Below are 23222 nucleotides of genomic sequence, written 5' to 3'. Positions count from 1 at the left end.
ACATCTCTATCAGCTCATTATAAAATCACCATTCCAATTTATCCAATTAATGTCAAAATTTACAGCAAAGTATATTTACTACCCAAAACTTCTCTTTTTCCACACAGTGGCTTATCTGGTAGAGCATCAGACTCATGATCCAAGGGTCATGGGTTTGACACCCATCCAGACCAACAAAGATTGTCTGTTTCATTATTTCCTTAGAAAAGGACATTTCTCAGCATGATATAGCCAAAAGTGCACTTAAAACCAACCAGCAAACAACATTTTTCCTTGCACACCCAGTGAGGTGCAACCAACAAACAACATTTTTCCTCACACACCCAGTGAGGTACAACCAACAAGCAACATTTTTCCACACACACCCAGTGAGGTGCAACCAACAAACAACATTTTTCCTTGCACACCCAGTGAGTGCAACCAACAAACAAAATTTTTCCTCACACACCCAGTGAGGTACAACCAACAAACAACATTTTTCCACACACACCCAGTGAGGTACAACCAACAAACAACATTTTTTGCACACACACCCAGTGAGGTGCAACCAACAAACAACATTTTTCCTCACAAACCCAGTGAGGTACAACCAACAAACAACATTTTTCCTCACACACCTAGTGAGGTGCAACCAGCAAACAACATTTTTCCACACACACCCAGTTAGGTGCAACCAGCAAACAACATTTTTTGCACACACACCCAGTGAGGTGCAACCTGCAAACAACATTTTTCCACACACCCAGTGAGGTGCAACCAGCAAACAACATTTTTCCACACACACCTAGTGAGGTGCAACCAGCAAACAACATTTTTCACAACCCACCCACTCCTCTGACCATTGGCCACTATTAAAAGGTTAAATTACAAATACTTTCAACTTGAAAACTGAAAGTTTTCCATCTTATGAATACATGTACATAGATTCTTTTTAAACTAAGTTTTCTAATGGCTAAAATCATTATTGTCAACAGTTTAAAAATAGATGAAATAATTAGCGTTTGCTCAAAACAGATGATTATCAAAGTTGGTTCCAATAAACATCAAAGTTACACGATGAAGTCTCACTGAAACAGTTATATTTCATCTACCAGTAAATGAAGTTGGGTCAACAGTCTTATGACATGATGTCTTATACAACAACATTTGAACAAAGACATATCTTGACTGTAAAAAACACAGACAATCTGAGCAAAAAAAAACAAGCAAATTCAGTGAATTTGTTCCTAGGTCCATTTTAGTGGTGAGGTCATCAAAAGTATACAGTGATGATGTAATGTGATTGTTTTGGCAAAGCTGTGGAGTTATTTCACAGATGTGTCAAGCAATAAGTTTTATGACTCAATCTCAAAAGGTATTGAGTAAATATTTAGAAAAGGGAAAAAAATTTCATCACAAACCTTGATGTTGAAGATAAAGTACTTAATGTGATATATGAGATAAAACTGAGAAAAATAAAGTGTACCATGGTTCACCGCATTTAAGATAAAACAAGCAACCAGTATATAGACATGTGATACTGGCCCTAAATGTTGGACCCAAAATTCAAATGCAAAATATTTTCTAGTGACAGAATACAAGTATATCAAATATTATTCCTCTTTTTTAAATATCTCATAAGTTATAGAGCAAAGAAAAACTATTATTGAAACTCAATTTATTTCTCAATGATCTTAACCTTGAAGATGGATATTTCTTCTCCCCCATGTAGCACACGATCCAAGTTCCTATGAAAACATATAATTATAACCAGTTTAATCCATTAATCTAAAATAGAAAAGAAAGTGTGTATGAAAACGTAACACATTGGCCTGGGACCTTGATAACAGGACGTACCCATGCTGTGGCATGTGGGACACCTGAGACCTTGATAACAGGACCCACACTGTGGCATGTGGGGCACCTTCTAATGCTGATATATACTCACACCATGTTATCTCTTAATCTCAAACAGCTGTTTTGTTACATTGAAAATGACAGTATGATGGAAAACTTAATATTAGATCATTAACTTGACCTTCATAATAGGACACCCAATATGGCATATGATATACTTTCTAATAATAATGTATAAGTATTTGAAATTTCATCACCAAAGCTGCATGGGCTCTAAAGTTACAGGGCAGATAGGACAGTGTGAAGTATAGCTTAAAAAAATTGATATACAACACTGACCTTGAAGTCAGGACCCTAATGCGGTACATTACATACCTTCTAGTGATGTTGTATAATTGACCTTGAAGATTGTGATTGAAAATGTCAAATATTACTTCTGTGTCCTCCACACCCTGAAGAACAGACTCCCAATGATGACATGTAACACACCTTCTAATGATGAAAATGTACAAAGTTCCATACTTTAATATGAAACAGCTTGAACGTTCAAGCATAAAATAGAAAATGCAATAGAAAACTAAAATTTCACTGACAATGAGCTACAACATCATACATTCAATACAGTACATCACATACCTTTTAGTGATGATGTACAAATACCATGCATTTAATCTTAATTGGCTCTAAATTTATATAGCAGAATGTAAAGTATGATGAAAAAATGTAACATACATACCAATGACCTTGACCTTGAAGCTAAGACACCCAGCCACCTGATGTGGTATGCAACACAGCCTCCAATGATGATGTTTAAACATACCACATTTCATCACATAGTCTCAAATGGCATAAAAATTAGACAGTGGAAAGAAAGAGTCATAGAAAACTTAAATTATCAAGCCATGAACTTTGACCTTGAAAACAGTGCCTACTGATGATATATTTACATCCCTTAATCTGAAATAACTTCAGAGCTTTAAAGCAAAAACAAAAACATGATTGACAAATGAACAAGAAAGCATACCAAATGAAAACACTATGTTCTCTGCGAAAAGGTTAAAAAAATCAAGCTACACCGTGACTATCCACTTGTTAGTGGTAACCATTTTGGATATGTTCTAAATGAGAGTTACACTAAAGACAGGATTCTTTTTTGGGGTGGATGTTGAATGGAGCCTGGGGCTTCATTTTGTGAAACAATTTAATCATTTGGGAGCAAAATGTTCTGAATTACGTTGCTGAAATGGGAATTCTGAGTTATTTTGAATTATTTTACACTGATGTCCTTCTTCAGACCCTGAGGATCCCAAAGCAATCACTGCAAAAGGCCTACACAGTGATAACAGATCAATAACATATCAAATTTATCTGATGAAAACTCCTCTCCTCCGCCCCTTTCTTACAAAAATTGCCAAATGTTTACTGAGCAAGGTCTAATATAAGATATGTGATTGTAGGAATCAAGATAATGTTAAAAAAACAACAGGTCACAGTTTAAACAGAATATGTGAAAATCACGCATAATATTTTCAAGTCCTACTTTTGTTAACTTCATAAAAACAATGACCTGCATGTTGAGTCCACAATCAAAACATTGCTGTAAAACATGTGACCTTGAACCTAAAGTGTAATGGTTGAGCAAGAATGTCAATGAATGTATTGTCTTAGCTTCACAGATTGATTCAAAGATGAAGAAAATCCACCAATTGAGTTAGGAAATAGAAGAAAATGAAATGAGTTTAACCAAAACCGTAATGCAAATTTTCCATCTTACATCATTATGATTAAGGCCAAGTACAGCCAAAATCTAGCAAGAAATTCAAGAAATATATGTGAATGAAAAATTGTAATCAGTTTTAATCCTTAACTGTTGATTATACCAAGACCAAAAAGGTGAATTTTAAGTATCATTTACCCACTAATGTGGGCACATAACAAATAAGCCCTTTTTCAAATGGAGACAACTTATTCCATAAGCAACATTTAGTTCCAGAAAAGACACTGAAGAAAGATATCTGTATCTGATTAAAAAATCCCTTCCCCAAATATTTTGAAAAACTGATTACACTGGTACATCTCAGTCTTGGTAAAATACTGTAATGCAACTTTCAGCCATAATAGATAATATAACTCAATTTTTACTTAATATACATTGGCAAAATTACCTATTTCAAACATTATGGTACTTACTGTGGTCCTTCCTCTTCGGATTCATAATCTGAATCGCATTCACTTCCTGTTCCCTCTTGTACTGTACTCTTTTTGTAGGGGGTACTGCGGCCTTCATCAGAATCATCTGCTTTGGAGGCCATATTGGATCACAGACTGGTTGTCACTGACTAGATTTAAAAGTTAACAAGACCCTGCTAGGTCAAATGGTATCATCAAAAGCACAGAAAACTGTCAAAATCAAACCAAATTACAATTAAAAAAATTCAAAATGTACTTTTAAAGATTTACAATATATAATCTGGCATGATCAAAGTTTTCACCAATGCTAAAATAAATACACTAACAATACACTGCAGCTTTTAAAGGAATGTAAAGGACCCCAACCAACAATCTTTATATCCAAACATTCAGATCTTAAAGGACATGAAGGACCCCAACCATCAATCTTCACATTCAAACATTCGGGTCTCATGGGACATGAAGGACCTCAACCATCAATCTTCATATCCAAACATTCACATGACTCAAGAAACAAGAAGGACCTCAACCATCAGTCTTTATTTCCAAACATCAAGGTCTCAAGGGAAGGTGAAGGACCCCAACCATCAATCTTCACATTCAAACATTCAGGTCTCATGGGACATAAAGGACCTCAACCATCAATCTTCATATCCAAACAACTAGGTTTCAAGGGGATGTGAAGGACCCCAACCATCAATCTTCATTTCCAAACATCAAGGTCACAAGGGCATGTGAAGGACCCTGGACCCTAAAACTCAATCTTCATATCCAAACATCCAAGTCTCAGGGGCATCTGAAGGACCTCAACCATCAATCTTCATACCCAAACATTCACGTGACTCAAGGGACATGAAGGACTTGAACCATCAATCTTCATATCCAAACATTCACATGACTCAAGGAACATGAAGGACCTCAACCATCAATCTTCATATCCAAACATCAAGGTTTCAAGGGAATGTGAAGGACCCCAACCATCAATCTTCATATCCAAACATTCACGTGACTCAAGGGACATGAAGGACCTCAACCATCAATCGTCATATCCAAACATCAAGGTCCCAAGGGTAAGTGAAGGACCCTAAAAATAAATCTTTATATCCAAACATTCAGGTCTCAAGGGCATGTGAAGGACCTCAACCATCAATCTTCATATCCAAACATTCATGTGACTCAAGGGACATGAAGGACCTCAACCATCAGTCTTCATTTCCAAACATCAAGGTTTCAAGGGAATGGGAAAGACCTCAACCATCAATCTTGATATCCAAACATTAAAGTCTCAAGGGCATGTGAAGGACCTCAACCATCAATCTTCATATCCAAACATTCACGTGACTCAAGGGACATGAAGGACCTCAACCATCAATCTTCATTTCAAAACATCAAGGTTTCAAGGCAATAGGAAAGACCTCAACCATCAATCTTGATATCCAAACATTAAGGTCTCAAGGGCATGTGAAGGACCTCAACCATCAATCTTCATATCCAAACATTCATGTGACTCAAGGGACATGAAGGACCTCAACCATCAATCTTCATATCCAAACATTCAATTGACTCAAGGGACATGAAGGACCTCAACCATCAGTCTTCATTTCCAAACATCAAGGTTTCAAGGAAATGTGAAAGACCTCAACCATCAATCTTGATATCCAAACATCAAGGTCTCAAGGGCATGTGAAGGACCTCAACCATCAATCTTCATATCCAAACATTCACGTGACTCAAGGGACATGAAGGACCTCAACCATCAATCTTCATATCCAAACATCAAGGTCTCAAGGGCATGTGAAGGACCTCAACCATCAATCTTCATATCCAAACATTCACGTGACTCAAGGGACATGAAGGACCTCAACCATCAATCTTCATATCCAAACATTCACATGACTCAAGGGACATGAAGGACCTCAACCATCAGTCTTCATTTCCAAACATCAAGGTTTCAAGGGAATGGGAAAGACCTCAACCATCAATCTTGATATCCAAACATTAAGGTCTCAAGGGCATGTGAAGGACCTCAACTATCAATCTTCATCTCCAAACATTCACATGACTCAAGGGACATGAAGGACCTCAACCATCAGTCTTCATTTCCAAACATCAAGGTTTCAAGGAAATGTGAAAGACCTCAACCATCAATCTTGATATCCAAACATCAAGGTCTCAAGGGCATGTGAAGGACCTCAACCATCAATCTTCATATCCAAATATTCACGTGACTCAAGGGACATGAAGGACCTGAACCATCAATCTTGATATCCAAACATTAAGGTCTCAAGGGCATGTGAAGGATCTCAACCATCAATCTTCATCTCCAAACATTCACATGACTCAAGGGACATGAAGGACCTCAACCATCAGTCTTCATTTCCAAACATCAAGGTTTCAAGGGAATGTGAAAGACCTCAACCATCAATCTTCATATCCAAACATTCACGTGACTCAAGGGACATGAAGAACCTGAACCATCAATCTTCATATCCAAACATCAAGGTCTCAAGGGCATGTGAAGGACCCTAAAAATCAATTTTCATATCCAAATATCCAGGTCTCAAGGGCATGTGAAGGACCTCAACCATCAATCTTCATATCCAAACATTCACGTACATCAAGGGTCATGAAAGACCTCAACCATCAATTTTCATATCCAAACAGCAAGGTCTCAAGGGCATGTGAAGGACCCTAAAAATCAATTTTCATATCCAAACATCCAGGTCTCGAGGGCATGTGAAGGACCTCAACCATCAATCTTCATATCCAAACATTCACGTGACTCAAGGGACATGAAGGACCTCAACCATCAATCTTCATTTCCAAACATCAAGGTCTCAAGGAGATGTGAAGGACCCTGGACCCTAAAAATCAATCTTCATATCCAAACATCCAAGTCTCAAGGGCATGTGAAGGACCTCAACCAACAATCTTCATACCCAAACATTCACATGACTCAAGGGACATGAAGGACCTCAACCATCAATCTTCATATCCAAACATTCACATGACTCAAGGGACATGAAGGACCTCAACCATCAATCTTCATATCCAAATATTCACATGACTCAAGGGACATGAAGGACCTCAACCATCAGTCTTCATTTCCAAACATCAAGGTTTCAAGGGAATGGGAAAGACCTCAACCATCAATCTTGATATCCAAACATTAAGGTCTCAAGGGCATGTGAAGGACCTCAACCATCAATCTTCATATCCAAACATTCACGTGACTCAAGGGACATGAAAGACCTGAACCATCAATCTTGATATCCAAACATTAAGGTCTCAAGGGCATGTGAAGGACCTCAACCATCAATCTTCATCTCCAAACATTCACATGACTCAAGGGACATGAAGGACCTCAACCATCAGTCTTCATTTCCAAACATCAAGGTTTCAAGGGAATGTGAAAGACCTCAACCATCAATCTTCATATCCAAACATTCACGTGACTCAAGGGACATGAAAAACCTGAACCATCAATCTTCATATCCAAACATCAAGGTCTCAAGGGCATGTGAAGGACCCTAAAAATCAATTTTCATATCCAAACATCCAGGTCTCAAGGGCATGTGAAGGACCTCAACCATCAATCTTTATATCCAAACATTCATGTGACTCAAGGGACATGAAGGACCTCAACCATCAATTTTCATATCCAAACAGCAAGGTCTCAAGGGCATGTGAAGGACCCTAAAAATCAATTTTCATATCCAAACATCCAGGTCTCAAGGGCATGTGAAGGACCTCAACCATCAATCTTCATATCCAAACATTCATGTGACTCAAGGGACATGAAGGACCTCAACCATCAATCTTCATATCCAAACATTCACATGACTCAAGGGACATGAAGAACCTCAACCATCAATCTTCATATCGAAACATTCACGTGACTCAAGGGACATGAAGGACCTCAACCATCCGTCTTCATTTCCAAACATCAAGGTTTCAAGGGAATGTGAAGGACCTCAACCATCAATATTGAAATCCAAACATTCAGGTCTCAAGGGCATGTGAAGGACCTCAACCATCAATCTTCATATCCAAACATTCATGTGACTCAAGGGACATGAAGGACCTCAACCATCCATCTTCATTTCCAAACATCAAGGTTTCAAGGGAATGTGAAGGACCTCAACCATCAATATTGATATCCAAACATCAAGGTCTCAAGGGCATGTGAAGGACCTCAACCATCAATCTTCATATTCAAACATTCATGTGACTCAAGGGACATGAAGGAGCTCAACCATCAATTTTCATATCCAAACATCAAGGTCTCAAGGGCATGTGAACGACCTCAACCATCAATCTTCATATCCAAACATTCATGTGACTCAAGGGACATGAAGGACCTCAACCATCAGTCTTCATTTCCAAACATCAAGGTTTCAAGGGAATGGGAAAGACCTCAACCATCAATCTTGATATCCAAACATTAAGGTCTCAAGGGCATGTGAAGGACCTCAACCATCAATCTTCATATCCAAGCAGTCACGTGACTCAAGGGACATGAAGGACCTCAACCATCAGTCTTCATTTCCAAACAACATTTCAAGGGAATGTGAAAGACCCCAACCATCAATTTTCATATCCAAACATTCACGTGACTCAAGTGACATGAAGGACCTCATACATCAATCTTCATATCCAAACAGTCATATGACTCAAGGGACATGAAGGACCTCAACCATCAGCCTTCATTTCCAAACATCAAGGTTTCAAGGGCATGTGAAGGACCCTAAAAATTAATCTTCATATCCAAACATCCAGGTCTCAAGGGAATGTGATGGACCTCAACCATTAATCTTGATATCCAAACATCAAGGTCTCAAGGGCATGTGAAGGACCTCAACCATCAATCTTCATATCCAAACATTCACATGACTCAAGGGACATGAAGGACCTCAACCATCAATCTTCATATCCAAACATTCATGTGGCTCAAGGGACATGAAGGACCTCAACCATCAGTCTTCATTTCCAAACATTTATATCACTCAAGGGACATGAAGGACCTCAACCATCAATCTTCATACCCAAGCATTCACATGACTCAAGGGACATGAAGGACCTCAACCATCAATCTTCATATCCAAACATTCATGTGGCTCAAGGGACATGAAGGACCTCAACCATCAGTCTTCATTTCCAAACATCAAGGTCTCAAGGGCATGTGAAGGACCTCAACCATCAATCTTCATATCCAAACATTCACGTGACTCAAGGGACATGAAGGACCTCAACCATCAGTCTTCATTTCCAAACATTTATATCACTCAAGGGACATGAAGGACCTCAACCATCAATCTTCATACCCAAGCATTCACATGACTCAAGGGACATGAAGGACCTCAAGCATCAATCTTCATATCCAAACATTCACGTGACTCAAGGGACATGAAGGAGCTCAACCATCAATTTTCATACCCAAGCATTCACATGAATCAAGGGACATGAAGGACCTCAACCATCAATCTTCATTTCCAAACATTCACGTGACTCAAGGGACATGAAGGAGCTCAACCATCAGTCTTCATTTCCAAACATTCATATGACTCAAGGGACATGAAGGACCTCAACCATCAATCTTCATATCCAAACATTCATGTGACTCAAGGGACATGAAGGACCTCAACCATCAGTCTTCATTTCCAAACATTCATATGACTCAAGGGACATGAAGGACCTCAACCATCAATCTTCATACCCAAGCATTCACATGACTCAAGGGACATGAAGGACCTCAACCATCAGTCTTCATTTCCAAACATTCATATGACTCAAGGGACATGAAGGACCTCAACCATCAATCTTCATACCCAAGCATTCACATGACTCAAGGGACATGAAGGACCTCAACCATCAATCTTCATATCCAAACATTCACGTGACTCAAGGGACATGAAGGAGCTCAACCATCAATTTTCACATCCAAACATCAAGGTCTCAAGGGCATGTGAAGGACCTCAACCATCAATCTTCATATCCAAACATTCACGTGACTCAAGGGACATGAAGGACCTCAACCATCAGTCTTCATTTCCAAACATCAAGGTTTCAAGGGAATGGGAAAGACCTCAACCATCAATCTTGATATCCGAACATTAAGGTCTCAAGGGTATGTGAAGGACCTCAACCATCAATCTTCATATCCAAGCAGTCACGTGACTCAAGGGACATGAAGGACCTCAACCATCAGTCTTCATTTCCAAACAACATTTCAAGGGAATGTGAAGGACCCCAACCATCAATTTTCATATCCAAACATTCACGTGACTCAAGTGACATGAAGGACCTCAACCATCAATCTTCATATCCAAACATTCATGTGACTCAAGGGACATGAAGGACCTCAACCATCAGTCTTCATTTCCAAACATCAAGGTCTCAAGGGCATGTGAAGGACCCCAACCATCAATCTTCATATCCAAACATTCACATGACTCAAGGGACATGAAGGACCTAAACCATCAGTCTTCATTTCCAAACATTCATATGACTCAAGGGACATGAAGGACCTCAACCATCAGTCTTCATTTCCAAGCATTCATATGACTCAAGGGACATGAAGGACCTCAACCATCAATCTTCATATCCAAACATCCAGGTCTCAAGGGCATGTGAAGGACCTCAACCATCAATCTTCATATCCAAACATTCATCCTGCTCAAAAGTCTTGTTTGAGAATCCTGTCAGGATTGGACTCTTAGCTGACACCATGTGACAAGCTCAAATTCATATCAGACAAGATCAAATCTGCATGGTGGTGCTTGACAATGGGCAACTCATAAAACTTTGAGGTCATGTTCATTATTAAATATTTTATGTAAATATTTGTGGCAAAATGAAAAGATGATAATCAGAATATGTTAAATTTTATTAATGTTACAGGTCTAGCTAAACACTTAGATCTATATTCCATATGTTTGTAAGTTGATACAAAATATCTACCATACTACAGAATCAGTGTTAGTTGACAAATGTATGTTAGCAAGGCTACACAATTTTGCCTGAAGCTTTTAGTTGCTTTAAGTAATTACACAACTTTGCCTGAAGCTTTTAGTTGCTTTAAGTAATTACACAATTTTGCCTGAAGCTTTCAGTTGCTCTAAGTAATTACACAATTTCGCCTGAAGCTTTTTGTTGATCTAAGTATTTACACAATTTCGCCTGAAGCTTTAAGACGTCTCTAATTTGTTTGTAGGTTTTAGCAGCTTTTAGTTCTGTAATTTTTCTCATAGCTTTCATTTGCTGCATAATGTTCTTTTATTTCCCTAAAGATTCTCTTAATTGTGATATATCTTGATTCCAGTACATTCATATTAGTCATATGTGTGAATTCTGTATGTATGTGCATCATCAAGACAAACATTTTGTTTTGTATAAAGATACAAATTTTACCCATGTAAATGATTTAGTTTAATTTAGTGTCATAAAGCTGCAAATTTTACCCATGTAAATGATTTAGTTTAATTTAGTGTCATAAAGCTACAAATTTTACCCATGTAAATGATTTAGTTTAATTTAGTGTCATAAAGCTACAAATTTTACCCATGTAAATGATTTAGTTTAATTTAGTGTCATAAAGCTGCAAATTTTACCCATGTAAATGATTTAGTTTAATTTAGTGTCATAAAGCTACAAATTTTACCCATGTAAATGATTTAGTTTAATTTAGTGTCATAAAGCTGCAAACTTTACCCATGTAAATGATTTAGTTTAATTTAGTGTCATAAAGCTGCAAACTTTACCCATGTAAATGATTTAGTTTAATTTAGTGTCATAAAGCTGCAAACTTTACCCCTGTAAATGATTTCATTTAATTTAGTGTCATAAAGCTACAAATTTTACCCATGTAAATGATTTCATTTAATTTAGTGTCATAAAGCTGCAAATTTTACCCATGTAAATGATTTAGTTTAATTTAGTGTCAAAAAGCTGCAAACTTTACCCATGTAAATGATTTAGTTTAATTTAGTGTCATAAAGCTGCAAACTTTATCCATGTAAATGATTTAGTTTAATTTAGTGTCATAAAGCTGCAAATTTTACCCATGTAAATGATTTAGTTTAATTTAGTGTCATAAAGCTGCAAATTTTACCCATGAAAATGATTTAGTTTAATTTAGTGTCATAAAGCTACAAATTTTACCCATGTAAATGATTTAGTTTAATTTAGTGTCATAAAGCTACAAATTTTACCCATGTAAATGATTTAGTTTAATTTAGTGTCATAAAGCTACAAATTTTACCCATGTAAATGATTTAGTTTAATTTAGTGTCATAAAGCTGCAAATTTTACCCATGTAAATGATTTAGTTTAATTTAGTGTCATAAAGCTGCAAACTTTACCCATGTAAATGATTTAGTTTAATTTAGTGTCATAAAGCTGCAAACTTTACCCATGTAAATGATTTAGTTTAATTTAGTGTCATAAAGCTGCAAACTTTACCCATGTAAATGATTTCATTTAATTTAGTGTCACAAAGCTACAAATTTTACCCATGTAAATGATTTCATTTAATTTAGTGTCATAAAGCTGCAAATTTTACCCATGTAAATGATTTAGTTTAATTTAGTGTCAAAAAGCTGCAAACTTTACCCATGTAAATGATTTAGTTTAATTTAGTGTCATAAAGCTGCAAACTTTATCCATGTAAATGATTTAGTTTAATTTAGTGTCATAAAGCTGCAAATTTTACCCATGTAAATGATTTAGTTTAATTTAGTGTCATAAAGCTGCAAATTTTACCCATGAAAATGATTTAGTTTAATTTAGTGTCATAAAGCTACAAATTTTACCCATGTAAATGATTTAGTTTAATTTAGTGTCATAAAGCTACAAATTTTACCCATGTAAATGATTTAGTTTAATTTAGTGTCATAAAGCTACAAATTTTACCCATGTAAATGATTTAGTTTAATTTAGTGTCATAAAGCTACAAATTTTACCCATGTAAATGATTTAGTTTAATTTAGTGTCATAAAGCTGCAAACTTTACCCATGTAAATGATTTAGTTTAATTTAGTGTCATAAAGCTGCAAACTTTACCCATGTAAATGATTTAGTTTAATTTAGTGTCATAAAGCTGCAAACTTTACCCATGTAAATGATTTAGTTTAATTTAGTGTCATAAAGCTGCAAACTTTACCCATGTAAATGATTTCATTTAATTTAGTGTCATAAAGCTGCAAACTTTACCCATGTAAATGATTTCATTTAATTTAGTGTCATAAAGCTGCAAATTTTACCCATGTAAATGATTTAGTTTAATTTAGTGTCATAAAGCTGCAAACTTTACCCATGTAAATGATTTAGTTTAATTTAGTGTCATAAAGCTGCAAATTTTACCCATGTAAATGATTTAGTTTAATTTAGTGTCATAAAGCTGCAAACTTTATCCATGTAAATGATTTAGTTTAATTTAGTGTCATAAAGCTGCAAATTTTACCCATGTAAATGATTTAGTTTAATTTAGTGTCATAAAGCTGCAAACTTTACCCATGTAAATGATTTAGTTTAATTTAGTGTCATAAAGCTGCAAATTTTACCCATGTAAATGATTTAGTTTAATTTAGTGTCATAAAGCTGCAAATTTTACCCATGTAAATGATTTAGTTTAATTTAGTGTCATAAAGCTGCAAATTTTACCCATGTAAATGATTTAGTTTAATTTAGTGTCATAAAGCTGCAAATTTTACCCATGTAAATGATTTAGTTTAATTTAGTGTCATAAAGCTACAAATTAGTTTAATTTAGTGTCTCAACACATTTATAGACTGACCATTTAATATTTGAGAGGATGGCCTGTGATTTCTTTTAATGTCTGTGCCCCAAAGATCTTGACACAATATTCTTGTTCTGATTTTATAGTAATAAAATATTATGAATTTTCCCAGCATCACACCTTACAAAAATATTTTTTAGAACAATAGACATGAACAAAAATGGAAAATTCTGGGTTAGCTAATGTGGTACATGGCACTAAAGGACTCAGGGTGCTGACTCAACTCCCATTAATAGCCATAATACTCAGAATTCAAATTAAAAATTCCCATGATCAAACCTATATCTTATTATAGACCCATCCTCGATGCAAGCTTCTGTGTGAAGGAAACTATGTGAACCAAGGGATTTTTATATACATGAGTATAAATAATTCCACAGCTAAAATATCAGAAACTGTTGACAGCCATAAGTCAAGCATACTGAAACTCCATCAGTAGAACATTATCTCAATTTTTCTTTCAGTTACAAAAAGGATATAATCTCACAAGATTCTTTTTCCTAACATTTCACTTTTTTATTATCAACCAATCCTGGATCTATAGACATATATATATATACATACATACATATTGTTCTTAATAATAATAATAATAATAATAATAATAAAGAGTTTATTTAGAGAAGGTAACTCAATTAGTTACAGAATTAATCTACCTTGAGGGCTTCTATCTGTTATGTACAAATATATACAGTATAAACAACATGATGTGAAGAGTCTGGCTTGACACTAAATAATTAAATAATTTTAAAATTCAAAGTAGCAAGCCTGGAACACATTCTCAGGCATCAGTGAAAACATAAACATATATAAAACATAAAATATTATCTTGCAATGAAAAAATCAGCTATGAAAATGATGCAAAATTACAGAAAAGCAGGCTGACTTTTTGGTACTAGAACTGTTCAATTTTCTAAAGATTTCATCCATTTAAGACACTGATTATGAAAAGATTAAATGCTAGAAGCCTGCCTTATGTCACTGGGAATGTTGTTCCATACTAGTGGACCACTATATTGAAAACATTTTTTAAACAATTCCTTCTTTGGCCTTGGTATAATGTAATGTTTTTTTTCTTATGGACCTTATATTTGGAGTACCATCAGCATCTCTTTGGTGAAAGATATTGCTTAGATAAACAGGAATGTCTTTTCTGGATACTTTATACATCAATTTGGCCTTTCTAAGAAATATTCTTTCATGTATTGTTAAAGCCTTTATATTATTCATTGCATCCTGAAAATTGTCTATACATTGATCTAGAATTAAATGGCAAGCCCTCTTTTGGAGTCTTAAAAATATTATTATGTTTGAATTAGACGTATTACCCCAAATTACATTACAGTAGTCCAGATATGGCTGAATATAACTTTTATAAAAGATGACCCTATACTGAAGAGGAATGTGTGTTTGTATTTTCCTCAGTAGCCAAAGACAAGAATTAACCTTCTTGGCTGGTTTATGATTTTTTAATATATATATATATATATATATATATATATATATATATATATATATATATATATATATATATATATATATATATATATATAATTACCCCAAGGCCTTAGTTCCAACTGCCGAGGTATTAAATAACTACCATCAAACAACACGAATTAAAGCTACAAAACCGACTGATACCAAGGTACATATATCCGTACCACAAAATATTCCTATGCATACAGCCAAAGAGCACGCTCCTCTATATACGTATACATGTATGCATGCATTTCAGATTTACAGTTAATTATGTTATTTAAAGTCGGTAAATAGCTCCAGCGACCTATTGTTCTTACACAGGCCGTTGCAACTCTACCAATGCAGTAAGAAAATGTTAGAATGCTGGAGCAAAATAACGGGGGGGGGGGGGCAAACCCTATACGGTATGTATTTTCTATGTAAAAGCAACTGACGCTACATAAATCGATTTCGAGAGCTCCGATTTGGCCTTGAGTTGTTCCGATTTGGTTCAATTCTCTGATATGTCGTGGTGCTAGCACTTACAAAGCAATGGGTTTAATTCTCCTCATGCGAGTTTTTAAACTGTAAAATTATCAGAAAGGTCAAATTAAGTTTCACTTCATTCTTTTCAACTAAAAATAGGGTATAAAAAGTTAGACAAAGAGGCGATATTTATGATTGGGCGTTTACAAATATTATATTAGGCGGAAGCTTTTGACCTTTCCGACTCCCCACCTCCCATTATATCGTAAAAATATGATAACTGTATGCAGTGGTGTTAAAATGATACAAACTGTTGTTCAGTGTTCAGTAGTAAAGAGAACACCGAAATCGTAACAGGCCGATAACTAACGCAGGAGCGCGAACTAAGGCCTATCAAATTTGAACCTTCCAGTATAAATCGTAATCATGGCTACGACTGTCTATGCTCGAATTTGTTTAACAAACCCAACCATCAAAAAAAAAAAAAATATTATCTAAGTTAATTAGTCTTACCATAAATATGCCATTAACGGACGAGTCTACTAAGTGTCACTCTAGCGGCTCTAGCTACGACATCGAAACATCAACTGACGTCTGGATAGGTAGTAGACACTGTAGCGACGAAGGAATGTAGGAGTAGGGTAAAATGGGCCTTATTCCACCTACTCTTGATTTTTACCTTTACTTCAATCAATCGCCTATCTGGCTGTTAACTTTAAGTAAGCATGTCAAAGGCTGACGAGGAACTTGAACAGTGACAATTTATGTCAATAATGACGCGTTGTAATAATACACCATGCAGTAGCAGTTAATTGCATCCATTCAAATCTTGATAATTCGACCACTGCAACGCAAATATTCATCAATCACGTCTGACACATTGTAATTTTATTTAAGTTTTGATTTATCAGCCATTACGAAGCAATTTATTACAGGATTAAACAAGGGGTGGGCAAAATGCGACCCGCGGGCAGGGTTCGGCCCGTAACTTGGTTTTATCCGTTAATGTACATCATTGGGTAAGGCTTTAACGTTCAGTTATCCGGCCCGCGAGTTGGAGGAATTTGCCCATTCCTGGTTGAAACCCTGTTTTGCGTATGTCTTAATCTGGGTATACTATGTTACCGCATTGTCCGGCCTTTGTTCTTGTAATGCTTGAATTTTGCAGTCAGAGCCAACGATCTTTTTCTACCGAAACTAATCAAGCAAGTTGTTCTGCGCCGTTTATTTGGGACATGACTGGTGGTCAGTGAAGGAAAAAAGCTGAGAACAACTTGTTGGTCTACTACAGACGCATATTTATTGTATGGACTACAAACTACAGCAGACCCCATTTGTCAGACCTACATCTGGCACCTTATTTATCAGCTTTATTTATGCTATCTAGATTGCTGATTCAGCAGAGGGAAAGTTTTATATTATATAACACTGTTTCCAGAACACCACATCCCTCTTTTCTTTCAAACTTGTATTTAAATTGAAAATTTGTTCTGTATATATGTACATTTCAAACAAAGCACAATGAAGATATGCATTTTCTAACAATTGAAATTCACAGAATATAACTTCATGAACGTAATCACTTCATTTCTTGATTTTCCGGTATCTTACAAAATGGCCAATGATCGGGTAAGACAGGTTCACAGTTATCATACTTTAGTCCTGATTATATCTTGGGTTTTGATTGGCGGTATAGTTAAATTCACCTGAATTGCCATTTAATGACACACACTTTATTGGTTTTAATTACACTACAGTTTACAGGTACAAGATGTTACTGTATATATAAGCCAAGCATAAGACCAACAGCTGCAGAGAGGGCGAACCCACCTCAATAAATCCGAGCAAAGAAGTCTATACGGCTTACCTTAACGGAGGAAGGTTCCATTTTGAAAAATTAAGCTTTTAAAAAAGAAGGCTTCATTGGAAGGGCTGGGCAAAAAAGTATATACGGGTTACCTTAACGGAGAGGTCGCACCCTTGATGCTGCTGTAAATTAGATCATTGTTATACAAAATAATGGCACCAGCGTTGGAGTCTCATACAGATAGATTAGCTCAAGAACGACTAGAAGCAATTAAAAAATATATTCCACTGAGAGATTCTGTTAAACAGAAATTACAAGCTAGACAAGCATCACAAGTTGAATTTGCAGAAAGTGGAGAACAGTTATTTAGACCCGTTACAAAAGTTACTGAAAGTCGCAACGGCTACTGTAGGTCTTTTTCCAGCATTAAAACAAACCGCCGAACAAACTGGAAAAATAGCGGCGAGAACTAAACAAACAAAAAAGATTCTACGAGATCTTCCAACTGGTATAGCTGCCGCACAACCTCCACCCGTCGATGAAGAAACACTTGAAGGTATTGGCAAAATTCCTACTGAAATAAGTGATATCAAAGATCGTAACAGAAACAGAAACAGAACAAGCAAGGGCCAAAGTTGATATAAACGATAAATTTATTAAAAGCAGTATTAACGACATAAAAGTAATTAAGAACGTAAAAGATTTAGCTGAGTTTGCGGTGAGAAGTTAAGATAATCGAGGAAATTTTTTAAAACACGAGTATCTCGATGATATTGTAAGTCGTGATAACTGGTACAAATGGATATTCCGTATACACTATGATGCTGATCAGGCCCGTACCAGTGATACAAGATACACAGAATATCTAAATGAAATGAAAAACTACAACATATCGTTACAACAGAGAAATATCCTTCCTCCTCCCTATTCACCGCCACAGTCACAACAATAATTACAACTTCCTCCACCGCAGCAACAAATAAAACGACCACAGAAAAAACGATCACAATCTCCAGAAGACTTTTACGATGCACCTGACACCTGGTGTTACTGGAAGTGGTGTTACAGGAAGTGGTCTTATTACTTGTCCTAACAATATTCTCAATGATGTGCAACGACTAGAAATTCTCATAGGAGGAAAACGAGCCGGTAATAATTCTCCGGAAATTATTAATGAAGCAGCTAATATTTGTCAACGATTATTTCAGGGCGGTATTATGGATATTTCTATTTACCGGGAACTTATTGACGAACTCGTTGATGGTTACCACAGTGACTAGTTGCCACAGTGATTAGATAAATGAATAACAAATAAGATGATCATACACGATTATTAACAACATAGACCCGTATTGGTTAGGGTAGTAGGTTCACGATTACCCGTTTACAGCGCGTATTACGGAGACGGATTCGGTGATGTTTTCCAATGATTATTTACAAGAATAGCTCCAAAAGCCGCGCCAATTGCAAAACAATTGTCAATGAAAGCTATCGACGTTATTTGTGAAAAAGCTCCTGGTGCAATCAGCGGTTCACCGCAAGCGGTCCGATCACAACCAGTAATATTGCCATCCACAGAAACCATGCCTGCATATGTCAGTAAAATAATAAATCAAGCTGCAAATCAAAATGTAACAGCGCTGATAGATCAGCAGACAAGTGAAGTAGAAAACAATATTGCCTCAAGTTTGATAGCAGGGAGCGGAGTTTCCGGTGCGCATGGCAGGCCTACGCTATCATGATTTAGATCAACGTGGTTATAATAAAATGATTAAACACATATCCAGCACCATATTTGACATGAGCGCACCAGTTCTCATGGATGTGTCAGTACGCGATTATCAATTTAGTTCTTATCACTCACGACTGCCATATCAGCGTGAAAGATTGATTTGCAAGTCCATGATACAAGTGTGTACTTTTTACCCTCTGAGGCTTTTACTGAGATAAAAGGTGAGATTATAAAAACAGATGATACTGTGTACGGAAATGATGTTGGAGTTGGTTTCGTCAACAATGGCATTATGACATTGTTTGACAGCGCTCCATACTAGATTGATCAAAAAGCATCGAGACAGTTCAGAAAGACGTCGACGTTGCCACAACCATAATAGGTTTAGCAAGGTACTCTGATGTCTTTACAAGATCAGCCGGTCCCTCAGTGATGTTCGCCAAGGACATTACTAATCACCCAAGCGACATACCGTATAACATAAGACGACCAAGAAATTTTGTCGGGAACGCTGACGCTGATGTGACGCTGGTGGTTCATAGTTCTAATCCAGAACACAACGAAGGATTTTTAACGCGCCGAGCAATGTTGGAGGGAGCTCGTAGAGCTTTTTCATGCGCGATTCCACTGTCACATATCTTTGGATTTTGCAGAAGTGTTAAAAAAAAGTTATTTTTGGAGCTAAACACACAGTCACTCTCGTGAGAAAAGGTACCGACGACGACGCTATCTGGAGACCTATTGGTGATGATGGTAAAGTAGTACTGACAAAACTCACGTTATGGATGCTGATAATAACTGCAACGATCTCCGCAGAACAACAACTACTGACTTTCATGGATCAAGGCAGTAAATCATTGCTGTCATGGAATACAACAACCACAGATAGCATGCAAACTGCCGTTAACGGGGTATTTACGTAGCATATAGTATCACAGCAAGGGGTTTCTGCATAGCGACATATCTTTGTTGCGCTTCAGGAGACTGCACGATTGAACTCACAAACTCATAGCCATATGATATTTGACAGACTTGGTGTTACCGAGGTTTCTTTGCGAGTAAATGGACAACAAGAACCGGCGGAAAATATACTCTAAATTATGAACAAAGTCATATAGCCCGTGTGTATCAACGATTAATGTCATTTTTGGGACGTGATCAAAACATAGACACTGGTTTGCAAATATCACAGTTTGATTTTAGAAACCTATATCCGATCTATTACTTTTCGCTGGAGCATCTTGATTTATTCAGACAATCTGTTGTTGATATCCACTTTAGAGCCAGCGTAAATACAGGTGGTGGTGTTGATTACAGAGCGATCGCGGTTATACTCAGCGACAAAGCAATGTTGCTTGAAGGTGTTGGTGGTCGAATGAGAGTCATTGATGGACCAGTAGAAAATATGTAACCGCGCGGCGATTTAAAAACACAACAATAATCGTAAAATGTCGTCATACCATCATGTTAGTGTCAGTATGACTCCTGGTCATTAAAAAAAACTACAATCCGCGTCAGTGAACAAAACAGGAGCCACAATAACGCTAAAGAACAGTCAAATCACATGCGGTGAAAAAAAAACTGTCGTTGACAGAACGTCAGCTTAAACATCTTAATAAAGCCAAAAAATCCAAAACCGTAATACGACTTGAACTTTCCATCGGAACCATCAAAGATACTGCTAAGACCGGCGGTATATTTCCACTGAAGCTCCAGCCGTTGAAAAAGCAGCTGCGTTAGGTGCTGTTTGAACAGCTGTTGCAATGACATTAAAAACAAACTCAACGGGAAAGGGCTTAAGACTTCCGGGAACTCATCGAGGAAAAGGACTGATACTTCCAGGAACACTTCATTGATTTCACCGTTGTCAAATTTTGATTTACTTGATGCTGCTAAGCAACTAAATATAAAAAAATTTAGAGGTGTTTTTATGCGCGATCATTTATCGCAACGACCAAACAACACAGTGACAGGTATTATTAATGCTGATAATAGTACCGGTGCAGGAACCCATTGGGTAGCATACGCGATTGATCCCGTGGAATTCTTTATTTCGATTCGTACGGGTTAGCTCCGCTGCAGGAATTTATCAACTATGTTACACCGATCAAAACCCCTGTCTGGTATTCAACGCTGCCAACACAAACACTAACCGATCCGCCAATATGCGGTCGTGAAACAATTGCTGCACTCGATGCTATATCAAAATTAGTGTTGCCACCTCTCAAAGTCGTGCACAATTATACAAGTGGGTCGTTTAAACAATACTGGTAGATATTTACGGAAGATCTCGCGGCGATACTACTAAGAGTTTTAAAAAATTTGACGTAATAGATTTGTCAAATTATGCAACTAAAGACGAACTCGCTGATATTATGAACCTCTCTGGAGTTGACCGAGATGAAGTTGTTGTTTTTCAGGATAAATACGGCGTTTTAAAAACGAGTAACATCAAGGAGAATGACATAGTTCGTAGAGTTCTTGGTGCTACCACGGATAACATCCCTGTGTTTACCAGCGATGGTAAGATCAGAGACTCAAGTATATCTGTATCGCAAATCAGAAATGAAATTACAAGAAGCATTGATAATCGTTTGAAGAAACCGGCGACACAATCACAGGTGAACTCAGCATGAACGGAAATAAAATCGTCGTAATGAGATCCTACATCCGTCGAAGATGCCGCAACAAACAAATATGTGGATAACGTAGATGGTAAATTATCCACGTTGCGGGCCGAGTATGACATTCACGTAAGTGCGTTTACAAATCTCTGTAGAAACTTTCGAAAACTCAATGATATTGCAATGATTTCTTTGGAACCCCGTTGACTGCTGACGTAAAACTATTTGATGACAAGACGAGCATTGAAACGATTTTAAAAAATTCCTGATATAGTTAACAAAATTAATCTGATTAAAATTCCTCACAAACAGATCATCAACGTGGTATACACAGTGTCATCAAGATTCTCAACATGGTCACAGCAGAATAATACTATCAAACATACCGCGGAAGTCGCTGGTGTGTACAGGTTGTCTGTGTTCAGCGCTGCAAAATTTATATATACACTACATATCCCTGGCGTCATTCAACCGAAAAGTTTTCCGAGGTTGTGTTTATTGTTTTAAATAGCGGGAGCGAAGAAACATTTATACTAGAATCAGCTGATAAGAAATTAAACGCAGTATCTTACTGGTTGTGTCTGGAATTTGTTGCTGAAACGCCTCAATTGGTTACTGTGTAAAATATAATGGCCGTTCAAAAATTTAGATATGATCAAATACGTGAATGGCAAACAGCGCTAAAAACCATCGTTGACAAATATACAACGAAAGTAAAAAGATATCCAAGACGTGCAGTTCTCATTGATGTTGTTGTATACTCGGTATCTACACTAGTTGCTGGTACTGGCGTAGTATTATCAGCGTTCACACAAATGACAGCAGCAGTAGAAACGACGATATGTGTTTCATCATCAGCAACCATCGCTCGGGTTTTTAATATTATTGCGAAAAAGATATCCACGTGCACAGGCACAAAATTGTACCACTATGTTGTGCGATTACATACGGCAACACACGCGTACGCTAAATTATCGTCGTTGTTGTCATCAAGCCTTGACAATACGATGATATCAGATCCTGAATTTGACGCAGTGCTTAATCCATACAATGAAGTAATTGATTTAGAAAATGACGGTTTAAATAATGATAGAACTACTTCAGCAGATAGTCGCAAATACAAATCCGCTGAAAAACCACAATGATATCAGTAAACTCCACTAACCCTGAATTCAGTATTAATTTTCCAACCGCGATTCCAGTAAAAGAAATTGCTCTTGCGCAGTTGCGAGTATACTACAGTTGGTCAAATATCAGATCAAAATCATTCGGTGGATTGCCAGCAAATAATTC

General features: G+C 36.7%; 1 protein-coding gene across 1 annotated transcript in view; it reads right to left on the bottom strand.

Moving 5' to 3' along the window:
• LOC149808285 (tubulin polyglutamylase TTLL5-like) overlaps positions 1-16388 on the bottom strand; it is a 121214-nt gene extending 104826 nt beyond the window's left edge. The window contains exons 1-2 of the mRNA XM_089966531.1: positions 16280-16388; positions 4027-4175 (exon numbers count right to left, since the gene is read on the bottom strand). Of these exons, the coding sequence (XP_089822657.1) occupies positions 4027-4148 (122 nt within the window). The 5' untranslated portion in view covers positions 4149-4175; positions 16280-16388. The remainder of the gene's footprint in view (positions 1-4026; positions 4176-16279) is intronic.
• Between the last annotated feature and the right edge of the window lie 6834 nt (positions 16389-23222).

Source organism: Sinohyriopsis cumingii, chromosome 1 (genome assembly GCF_028554795.1).
Source record: "Sinohyriopsis cumingii isolate HCF-2022 chromosome 1, ASM2855479v2, whole genome shotgun sequence".
NCBI lineage: Eukaryota > Metazoa > Mollusca > Bivalvia > Unionida > Unionidae > Sinohyriopsis > Sinohyriopsis cumingii.
Note: the sequence above shows the minus strand (reverse complement) of the source record. Positions and strands in the feature narration are given on the sequence as shown.